General features: G+C 40.4%; 1 protein-coding gene across 1 annotated transcript in view; it reads left to right on the forward strand.

Moving 5' to 3' along the window:
- arid4b (AT-rich interaction domain 4B) overlaps nucleotides 1-12,174 on the forward strand; it is an 87,396-nt gene that overhangs the window by 17,016 nt on the left and 58,206 nt on the right. Inside the window, exon 3 of the mRNA XM_038284145.1 lies at nucleotides 5,350-5,460. Coding sequence (XP_038140073.1) covers nucleotides 5,350-5,460 — 111 coding nt within the window. The remainder of the gene's footprint in view (nucleotides 1-5,349; nucleotides 5,461-12,174) is intronic.

Raw genomic sequence — 12,174 nt, forward strand, 5'->3', positions numbered from 1 at the left:
CCTCCACATGTGAATTGCTTACGTCCCTAAATTGTATGTTCCCTGCTCAATTACACGTAACAGGGTCAACATCTGGTGTAAGTGATTAGTCACTTTTAATTGCTCTTTGTGCTGCTAATCACTGGTGGAGTTTGTTTCTGCAGCTTCATGATGGGATGTGCTGCTTGTTAAAGTATTCAGTCTGCTGTTTGTAAAGTATGCAAAATGGAGTAAAAAAATCATCTAAGTCTTGTTAACGGCTTGAAATAGATATTTACTGAGCACAGCTTGTCTGCAGTTAGAGCTTTTATTTCAGCTTATAGTAAATAAGACACCACTGCTGTTGGGAATTTTATGGAGAGCATGGTAATTGGGTTTTCTCTGATTATAATAATGACTTAAATCTTTGTAATGCCTAATTAACTTTTTTAAATAAGAAAGAAAATGTTTCCACTTATCCATCATTGCTTTAATATAATGTAGGGTGATTAAATAGTTTCCTATAAGTCAACACTGTTGAAGATGAAAGAGTTCTGTCCTGTTTTCATCTTTAAAGAGCCCTATAATAGCCACTGTTGCATACCATTAACACTAGATTTCACATTAAGAATTTATTTGGTCATTTTATTTGGAGATATGTTAGTTTAAAGCAAACAAAGTAACAATTATTTATAGTTGCATATTTAAATGTATCAACCATTACTGTTATAATAGGTTTGCTCTAAGTCTACTGGCAGTGCAGTAACGCATGTGTTCACCTGTCTGCAAGCACCACGGTTGAGTTTAGGGCTGAAACAATTAATCGGATTAATCATGATTAATTAATTATTGAAATAATCATAAACTAATTTATACTTTGATTAATTGTGAGTATCAAGACTGTAAAAGATGCTTTTAGCTGACAGAGCAACCCTCTTAGATCAGTAATTATACCAAAATTGTTAAAAGAAAAAATATATATGGAAACATTTTGTACTTAATAAAAAAAATAAAAACAAATCTCTGTCAATATACTCTATCCACAAATCCTCAAGTGAAAAGCTTTTAGTTTTAGTTGGTTTAATTTTGTAAAAAAAATATCTTCTTTTAAGTAATTTTTGGCTATCCGATTGTTAATCTGAAAAATAATTGTCAGATTAATTGATTTGCAAAAATAATCGTTAGGAGCCCTCGTTGAGTTGAGTTAACGAGGAAGCCTGAAAGGCGCGAGGTGACGTTTTCAGAGCTTTTCACAGCGAGATAAATTTGTTTAACGATTCAGCTTCCACAACCGCTTCTGCCAAAAGTCAGTGTATCGGCCTAATTTCTGTATAATTTTGACAAATTTAGTGTGATTGGCATTTTTTGCAGAAATGTGCTGGACTGAGCCCTGGGAAAGAGAGCCCAGATGTCAATAGAGAGCCAATACGCTCATAATAAATTTGTGAATTGGTGGTAACACATTTCAGCGTAGCGGCAACACATTTCAGCGTAACGGCAACACATTTCAGCATAGCAGTAACACATTTCTGCGCAGCGGTAACACATTTCAGCGTAGCGGTAACACATTTCTGCGCAGTGGTAACCCATTTCAGCGTTTCAGCGTAGCGGTAAAACATTTCAGCGTGTTGCCGCTACATTTCAGCATAGCGGTAACACATTTCAGCCTAGCGGTAACACATTTCAGCCTAGCGGTAACACATTTCAGCGTAGCGGTTAAACATTTCAGCGTAGCGGTAAAACATTTCTGCGCAGCGGTAACACATTTCTGCGCAGTGGTAACCCATTTCAGCGTTTCAGCGTAGCGGTAAAACATTTCAGCGTGTTGCCGCTACATTTCAGCATAGCGGTAACACATTTCAGCATAGCGGTAACACATTTCAGCGTAGCGGTAAAACATTTCTGTGCAGCGGTAACACATTTCTGCGCAGCGATAACCCTTTTCTGCGCAGCGGTAACCCGTTTCAGCGTAGCGGTAAAACATTTCAGCGTAGCGGTTACACGTTTCAGCGTAGCGGTAACACGTTTCAGCGTAGCGGTAACACGTTTCAGCCTAGCGGTAACACGTTTCAGCCTAGCGGTAACACGTTTCAGCCTAGCGGTAACCCTTTTCTGCGCAGCGGTAACCCTTTTCTGCGCAGCGGTAACCCTTTTCTGCGCAGCGGTAACCCTTTTCTGCGCAGCGGTAACCCATTTCAGCGTTTCAGCGTAGCGGTAAAACATTTCTGCGCAGCGGTAACATATTTCTGCGCAGCGGTAACCCTTTTCTGCGCAGCGGTAACCCGTTTCAGCGTAGCGGTAAAACATTTCAGCGTAGCGGTTACACGTTTCAGCGTAGCGGTAACACGTTTCAGCGTAGCGGTAACACGTTTCAGCCTAGCGGTAACACGTTTCAGCCTAGCGGTAACCCTTTTCTGCGCAGCGGTAACCCTTTTCTGCGCAGCGGTAACCCATTTCAGCGTAGCGGTTACACGTTTCAGCGTAGCGGTAACACGTTTCAGCGTAGCGGTAACACGTTTCAGCCTAGCGGTAACACGTTTCAGCCTAGCGGTAACACGTTTCAGCCTAGCGGTAACCCTTTTCTGCGCAGCGGTAACCCATTTCAGCGTTTCAGCATAGCGTTAAAACATTTCAGCGTGTTGCCGCTACATTTCAGCGTAGCGGTAACTAGGGCTGGGCGATATAGAAAAAAAACTTATCGATTAAAAAAAAATGCATATTGATCGATATCGATAATTATTGAAAAGATTTTAAACCATATTTTATGTGCAGCTCTGCCTGGACATTTTATGATATTGCTAAAAGATTTAATTTTAATAAATAACACAAACACAGACTTCCAATTAAATATTTATTTAACCAACTTTTTTAACCATAACAGAATTGTTTTAAAGAAAAATAACTTAAGAGACCTGAGTTATGTTATTAAATACTGACAAAGAATAAACTAAAGTGATCAAAATAAATGGATCCCCCCCACCACCGCTGCCCCCATTCTTCTAAGCTGAACCAGGTTCAGCTTAGTTTCCTGCTTTAACCTGAGTTATTACTTTGAAGTTTCTGGCCCCTCAGCATTTTTCTCTCAATTGTTAGAACTACGTGGGAAACTGCCCAGAACTGAATATATATATATATATATATATATATATATATATATATATATATATATATATTTTCCCGAAGATTCCTCGGAGGAGAGCCGCGTCGGGGCCTACACAGCTCGTACTCCTGCGGCTGTGAGCGGCTGAGATGATAAAAAATAAAAAAGTTGGTTGTGTTATCAGACTTGGTTTTCACTGGTTCCCTACACATTTTCCAGATGACTGTGGTTTGTTTTTGGTCCGACTTGCCATGACCGAAATACTTCCAAACTGGCGAACTACAAAAACCCTTCTTTGGAACAATTTCCTCCACCTCTCCTTGCTGCGACATCTTCATGTGCTCTGTGTTGTGGTTTGAGAGGGCGGCGCTTTGTGACGGAGTGCCTGGGTCCGCGATTGTGATTGGTTGGGAGGAAGTGGTGACTAGCATAAACCTACATGCTAGGCTACAATGAGAAGGAAGGAAAACTGCGTTTTTTTTATCGAACTTTTATCGAGCCTATTTTTTTCTATTGCACCACACATCTATCGATCGATATATATATCGTTATTGAATTATCGCCCAGCCCTAGCGGTAACACGTTTCAGCGTAGCGGTAACACGTTTCAGCGTAGCGGTAACACATTTCAGCTTAGCGGTAACACATTTCATGGTAGCGCTCCTTCACGCTGAAATATGTTGGCGAGAACCCAAACCTAAAATGAAAGAGTAAGAAAGTAGGCTTCTTGCTTGTATTTAATGTAACGTAACCAAAACTGAGCACCTCTGAGATTTCAAAACTTTGAAATCATGGAAAACATGGAAAAACCCAATCAGCATTTATAGAAGGGGTTGCGCAATGCTATTAAAGAATTTTCATTTGCTCATTTGAGGGCTTCAATCAGTTTTTGACGTCTGTTATTATGAAATAAGAAACAAATATTTGTTTTTTGAAAATCAGAACCCATTTTGTACTTTTGTTGTACTTTTTTTTTTCAGAGATAAATCTTAAAAAAATCAAATTTTTCATACATCAATTTTTTTTCATTTTGGTTGAACACATGGCTTGTATTTCACCAGCTTTATTTTTCTAACTGTGGTTATAAGTTGTAGTTTCAACAAGACAGCTGTCACATTATTTCATAGCAATCACACAAACTGGACCGGTCACGCCTAAGAAGAGGCCGGTCAGTTGACTTCTGCTAACTGTAGTTTCTATGAGTAATTATGCTTTAAATGGAAAAAAACTGTAAAGACATCTGATGTCACATTGCTGTGACTCCCTTTAGTGAGGAAGATATCTAGCACCCCTTTCTGTGTATTTCATTTCTTTTAAAGGGAGTGCAGAAAGTCTCATGTATCTCACATCTTCTCATTGGCATTCCTTTTCCCTATCTAGTTTTTTTGAAACTCAGAGGATTGCTAATTTACTTGGTCTGTTTTCTGTAATCCTCACCTCCTATCATGGTTAAATTACCCAGTTTTTTCAAATGTTTTATTGATTGCTTATCTTTAGTCGGCCCACTTGCTATATATACAATATGTGCATCTAAAGAGGGCAAATCTAGCTGGTTGACTTTATTTATGGTAGACATTTTTTTGTTTTCCCACCATAAAGGATGTTTTATTCACCACTGGCTCTATTTTCCTGTCAGACTTTTGACATTCCTGCATGGGTCCAGCCAAAAAAGAACAGGGTTCTGTCCCGGTCAAAGCTGGGCAGGCGTAGTTGCGAAGAATTGTGTGCGGTCTGACTTTAAACCATAGAACCATAGAAATAATAAATAAAATTTGTAGCCTTTTTTAAGCTCTTAAAAAAGCTCACTGTATCCTGAGACTAGAGCTCTTGCTTAATATCACTGTTGATGCTGCTTTCCTTAGATTTTGTGGCAGTAAAAACCTCTTGAAGAAATCCTAGCCACATTTCATGAACCATTAACATCCCCTTCTTCCATTCACACATGCAACACATTTTTCTTGTGCACCCTGCTCTCTCCAAACCAACCCCTGATTGGAGGGGAAAAGGTTTGAAAAACATCCAACAACACCACAAAGATGGTTCTGCTTGTTTTCAGCAGACTGATCTCTGTAATAATGAAAGTCAGAGTGAAATGATCTTCTTGTTTGCGTCCTCTGAGGCTTGTTTTCCAGTACCCACAGCAGATGGTATATATTTTCCATGGATGAATCACTGATTTTGATGTGCTTTTACAATGCCGACATACTCTATGTAACACACCAGCATGTTTCAGTAAGTGATACATTCTTCAGCAGTTTTTATTTTTAACTACGTTCGTTTTCATTTCCATAGACTCTAGAGGAGCCCCCCTACCTGACTGTTGGGACGGATGTGAGCGCCAAGTACAGAGGGGCTTTCTGTGAAGCCAAGATCAAGACGGCCAAGAGGCTCGTCAAGGCCAAGGTAAGTCGTGATTCAAAAGGCTCATGTGGCAAAATTAGAAATTAAATTGTCTGCCTCTGTTGGCCTGGGAGGTTGTCTCTTTGTTTGGAGCTGATAAAATGCCACAGCTTCACTGTAGATCTAAAGCTATTGAGATTTGGACACATTTAAAGCCCTTTCTTTAAAGAGCGGATTGCTGAGATGATTAGAATAGGCTTATGTTAGATATTAGAGTGTACCACATTGATATTCTATGATTAGATGCACGTTTTAATTACTTTCCTGTCTGCTATGCTGGAAAAAGTCCAGCTGTGTTGCCTGCTTGGTTGTTGGAGCTCCACCACCTGCTTTATGTTGTTTGTACTGCTCATTTTTAGCTGAACGAACGATCAAGAGCCAGACTGTCATCAGTGCCCCCTCCCAACCCTCATGTTTCCCTCTTATTGGTTGCTTTTTCTCTTCGTGACAGACACAGAACAGCTGCCTCCTGCCGATCCTTTGCTTCGATTTTTACATGTCTCCTATGAAGGCATTTCACGACACACACACAGTACTGTATCCCGTTTCCTGCTGGGGCAGGAGCATCTGGATAATGCCATAGAGACCCATCCTTCATTATGCCGGAGCGTGTGGGAGGAACGCATTTGGACGCTGGCTCTTTCACTGAGTCATGTGCTCGGTGGTTCCCTCCGTCGAGATAAAGGAGCGGCCACGTCGTGCTTTTCTGCCACACCGGCTTAAATCATCAATGACTTGCTGTTCCGCACTCATTCACAGGATCAGACACCATGACAAAGCAGACCGCTTGATTTTTCTTTGTGTAGATAATGTTGGCTAAGAAGAAGCAAGCAGTACTAGGCTAGTAGATTCATTAGCATACTAATTGGCTCAGTGTCAGGTTTGTTTTTGGAAAGCTGTAATGAGAGAATGAGCTCTGTTACGCAAATGTTTAAACATGACTATTAGACTGTGGCTGGTTTTAGTTTAAATATTCTGCCTCGATGGAGTCTTCTTTACCTTATTTACCTACTTTGCCTCGTTAATCTTTCTCTGCTTGTGCAGCCAAGTCAATAACTGCAACATAACTGTTTGTTGTTTTTTTATGAGGCGAAGTGAAGAGATGTGAACGACTCTGTCTCTTTAGCACCACTATCAATCTCTGTGAGGAGTCAGCAGGTCTGTCATGAGTGAAATCTAATCCAACATACAGTGAACAGTGTTTGTTGCTGAGTGAAATCTTGTCTTTGCACCAATATCCTAGACAATTTGTAATTTTCAATTATGTTTAGTCCTTATTGTGTGTGTCTGAAATGGGTCATGTTGAAGGAAAAGTGGCCCTTCAGATGTTGTCAACTTTGCAGAATATATTTGCAGGATAAGGCCCTGTATCTTTTCGCACTCAAGCAGGCATGCATCATAAACAAAGCAAAACACTAAAATCAACAAGAGTTGAATTATTTCACCCTGAATGAATTTCCTCTGTTCAGACCCAGCCTCTTATTGTTAACGTTCTGATGAACCATGGAGGGTTCTTTATGTTCAGTAAGCCTGTGCGTTGCGAGGGGGCTAATCTCGGTTTTGTTGCTGGAGTGGGTGGTTACTAATGTGCACCATTAACGTGCAACCAGTGTAGATTTTAATGCTAACTTCTGTAACCATCTATTCTAAAGGTTAATCGTTGTACGCAGCTACAGCTCAAACTGTACGACGAAACCGCAGGTGGCGCGGTGGTTAGCGCACGACCCATGTACAGAGGCCTCAGTCCTTCAAGCGTCCAACCCGGGTTCGACACCGACCTGTGGTCCTTTGCCGCTTGTTCTCTCATACCCCCGTACCTGTCAGCCTACTGTCAGAAAAATGAGCAACTAGTGCCATTAAAAAAAAAATTTCACAGCTCACGATGCATGCTCTGACACTGTGTGGCCCGACGCTCTAATGCGACCTTATGGCGATCGACTGAATTTCAAACATGTTTGATTGTCTCCGGACCTTACGATTCCTCATTTGGAGATTGTCGTGAGAGGCTGACCACCCCTCGTTACCCCCGTACAATACATGACGCACGTTTAGGCTGGAAGTCAGTCCGATCAAAAAAACTTCGCATGACTGGAGAACCAAAATCGTACAGTTTATGCCCGGCTTAAGATAATCTATTCTCACTTTCCTTCTGCAGGAGCTCTGGCAGCAATGTCCAGGTAGCTTGTCTTATTTTCTGCTGGGGTTGGGTCACCATAAATTTGGGAAGGGGCGAAAATACTGGTTAGCTGATTGGCCTATGTTGGTGATAGACGGGCCAAATAAACCAATCAGATCAACGAGCATATGCTGTCTAACAGAGCGACGACGAAAACACAACCACAAGCCAGGCTACTCTTGCAGAAACCAGTCGGGAGAAGAGCAAAAACATCTTTTCCTCTGAGAAAAGCCTCCAGAGCAGTGTTTTGCTCTTCTTTCAGTGAAGAAATACTCTGTAATTCCGATAAACTTGCTAGATAGTCACGCTAACGCTAGTTTCATCGGCTGAAGCCGCCATGTTCTTTAGACTGAACTGTCGCGCTTCTCGTTGCGTCACACCTCAACCAGCCTCAAAGCCAACGGTGATTGGATGTTTGTTTGGTGAACGGCTCCAAATTTTCTTTAACGGAGAGTCTCCACACTGATTTGCGAGTGAAACCTTGAAAGCTCGCGAGATCAGGCTGGTCTCACGAGGCTAGGTCATCATACCTTATTTTGGGTCAAAGGTTTCTTCAAAGATGCATTCTTTACCTCGACCTGAGCCTCAGTTAGTTTGGCCAAGTTTTAATCCCTATGTCTGAATGAAAGCGTTGACCCTGGCAGCAATATTACAAAGTCGGGCATGATTTCTTTACATCCATCATCACTACATGTCTATGGGGGGGGGGTTTATTAGACACCTCTGGTCAGTTTTAAATGCCTAAGATGGCAGTAGGGTTCATACAAGTCCATTTCAGTGTAACAGGCTGTTAATCTAACAAAAATGTTGTCTTTTATTGGATGTAGTGGCTGCCAAAATGGTGTTTTTAATTTGCACATATACATAAGAAATCAGTCTATTGGAGGACGTCAGGTCAGCGTTATTAAAACGTGTCGTTATGATAGCTGTTTAGGTGGGCTTATCTACCAGTGTTCCCACTACCATTATCCTCACAATCACTTCATTTCACTGTCAGAATCATGCTGAGTCATGTGCCTTTGCATTGACAAAACTAATAAACTAAATATTGCTTTATTGCTAAATATTGTTTTTTTTCTTACAAAGAAATTAATTGATATTTGTCCTGTAGCTGGTTCAGACCTCCTCAGTCTAAAAATCTGGAGTTAGTGTTCCTTCCTTTAGTTTGTCTGCTGTTAGTTATTTACCCATCCATGCTTTCTTTGCTCATCCATCCTTCCATCGAAATCCCATTACATCATATCCTATCGTATATCTGCTAATGTTGCTAAAGAAAATCATAAAATAGGGACATAAAAACATATAGTATACCTGTATGTCACAAGTCAGTTTCATGAGTCTCTATCGGTCCAGACAAACTCACTGGAAAAATATTTACCGAGGTGGAAATTTACACAAGCTGAGAATTTGCCTCAGGAAAAGAAATAAAAAAGCCCTCTGGCTATGAAAACTTTGCCAACGCTTCAAAAAATCATGCTGAGTAAAACTTTATTGACCTAGACAACCTGATGCATCAAAATACTGGGAGAAAAAAACAGCATTAAACAGGAAACATCTAATAAACTGGAATGTTTTTAAGGTATGACAATGATGAGGTAATTACATTTGGTTTTCTCTAATCAAATGCTTTGTTTTATCATCTAAAATGTGTGTTATTTTATTGAGCCCAAACAGCTGAAAAGCTCCCCCACAGCAACTTGGCTTTGTTAGTGTGGTCAGGTGTTATTGATGTGGTCTAGCTGTGGCTTTAGACATCACAGGTCCTTCTTGGCTTCGCCTTTAGAGTGAACAGCATCCTGCTGCTCTCTGTTAGAAAGGAATCCCTTTATTTCATCAGGCTAGAATGTCATTAACCGAGGAACTACTGCCTCAGAAAGCTTTTTATTCATTTCCTTTCCTGTCTTATTTTTCATGACCTGACAATTTCAAACATTTCTTTCATTTTTTGCCTTGATTCTGCCTACACAGTGAATTTTCGATTGCTTTTTTTTTTTCTCCCGCTGGTTTATCTGAACCGACTCCATGTCATTGCCTGAAGCAGTTACCTGCAGGAGTGCTTTCTAATAGCGGCTATTTGACATTTTGTTCACCCTGAGCCTCTGTGTCATTGATTCTAAATTGAGCTGGATTTCACAGAAAGCAAATTTAATTGCACTCTCAAATTAATCGTGTTATATTACGTATACATTCTCCCAAAAAATGTTCCCAGGAAACAGAAAGAAATTAAAAAACTCAAATTGAGGGAAAATCAATGAAATGTAAAGAGGGTTCTTTTTTTCTTACTTTTGTAAACACTTTCCAGGTGTACTAAATGGATAATGGAAAATAGGAAATTTTATCTGCATTCAGCTCCCTTTACTAAGAAGACCCTAAATAAAATTTGTTTCAATCATATGCCTTTAATTCAATTCAATTCAATTCAGTTTATTTATATAGCGCCAAATTCACAACACATGTCATCTCAAGGCACTTTACAGTTCAACCAGATCATACAGTCAAATTGATACAAATTTTTCTATCTAAGGAAAACCAGTTGATTGCATTGACTCATTGACTCAAATACAATCCCCCACACTAAGCATGCTTGTAGCGACAGTGGAGAGGAAAAACTCCCTTTTAACAGGAAGAAACCTCCAGCAGAACCAGGCTCAGTGTGAGCGGCCATCTGCCGAGGCCGACTGGGGTTCAAGGAGACAGAAGCAGAGATACAAAAAGCAGCTGTAAAAGGCGGCCCCGTCCAGGAAACACACAGCCAGGCAGACGAGCTCCAAGGCAGCTCCCATGCCAGAGGACGAAGAGAGCACATCCACTCAGTCACGGTCAGAGATACAGGACCACACTGGAAAACAGGCCGATCTCCAACATCTATTAACAAGGGTGTTGATAGAAGCAGCACAGCTGATGTTTTTTTCCAGGATGACGTCACAGCCAAACAGGAACAGACGAGGCAAAGCTACTCTGAGGAAAAGCAGAGAGAGCAGAAGGTTAGAGATTGAACTAACAGATTCTGCAGAATAGGAGAACAGAGAGAGAATGAAGCAGAATGATGAAATGGGGGTCCCTATGTCCTCCAAAAGTCTAAGCCTATAGCAGCATAACTATAGAGATAGCTCAGGATAACCTGAGCCACTCTAACTATAAGCTTTATCAAAAAGGAAAGTTTTAAGCCTAGCCTTAAAAGTAGACAGGGTGTCTGCCTCACGGACTAAAACTGGTAGGTGGTTCCACAGGAGAGGAGCCTGATAACTAAAAGATCTGCCTCCCATTCTACTTTTAGAAATTCTAGGAACCACTAGTAAACCTGCAGATTGAGAGCGAAGTGCTCTGTTAGGAACATAAGGAACAATCAGATCTCTGATATAAGATGGAGCTTGGCCATTTAAGGCTTTATATGTGAGAAGGAGGATTTTAAATTCTATTCTTGATTTAACAGGAAGCCAATGAAGAGAAGCCAGGATAGGAGAGATATGATCTCTCTTTTTCATTTTCATTAGAACTCTGGCTGCAGCATTTTGGATCAGCTGAAGGCTTTTAACTACAGTTTGTGGACTTCCTGATAGTAAAGAATTACAATAGTCCAGCCTTGAAGTAACAAATGCATGGACTAGTTTCTCAGCATCACCCCTGGACAGGATATTTCTAATTTTTGCAATGTTCCTCAGATGAAAGAAGGAAATTCTAGAAACCTCTTTGATATGGGATTTAAATGACAGGTCCTGATCAAAAATAACACCAAGATTTTTTACTTTATTATCTGAAATCGGTTTAATCCCATCCAAATGAAGTGACTGGCTAATCAGTTTCTTTTTCAGAGACTCTGGTCCAAAGACTATAACTTCTGTTTTGTCTGCATTCAGAAGCAGAAAATTAAGAGTCATCCAGGTTTTTATGTCTTCAAGACATGCCTGTAATCTATGTAATGGGTTAGCTTCATCTGGATTTATAGACAGATATAGCTGGGTATCATCAGCATAACAGTGGAAATTAATCCCATGCTGTCTAATAATTCTACCAATTGGGAGCATGTATAAAGTAAAGAGAATTGGTCCTAGCACTGATCCCTGTGGTACTCCACAGGTAACCTTTGAGCGTGTTGAAGATCTATCATTAACATGAACAAACTGAATTCGATCAGATAGATAAGATTTAAACCAGTCTAGTGCTGTTCCTTTAATTCCAACAAAATATTCAAGTCTTTCTAAAAGAATATTATGGTCAACTGTATCAAATGCAGCACTAAGATCCAACAGGACGAGCACAGATACAAGTCCATTATCTGAGGCCATGAGAATATCATTAGTGACTTTCACCAGAGCTGTTTCAGTGCTATGATGAGCTCTAAAGCCAGACTGAAACTCTTCAAAAAGTTCATTATGGTGGAAGTGATCGCAAACTTGTTTGGCAACTACTTTCTCAAGAATTTTGGATAAGAAAGGAAGATTGGATATAGGTCTATAATTGACCAAGTCATCTGGGTCAAGAGACGGTTTCTCAAGCAGAGGTTTAATTACAGCAATCTTAAAAGCTTTAGGTACATATCC

The sequence above is a fragment of the Cyprinodon tularosa genome, unplaced genomic scaffold (genome assembly GCF_016077235.1).
Source record: "Cyprinodon tularosa strain WSP-4 unplaced genomic scaffold, ASM1607723v1 ctg199, whole genome shotgun sequence".
In the NCBI taxonomy this organism is placed as follows: domain Eukaryota; kingdom Metazoa; phylum Chordata; class Actinopteri; order Cyprinodontiformes; family Cyprinodontidae; genus Cyprinodon; species Cyprinodon tularosa.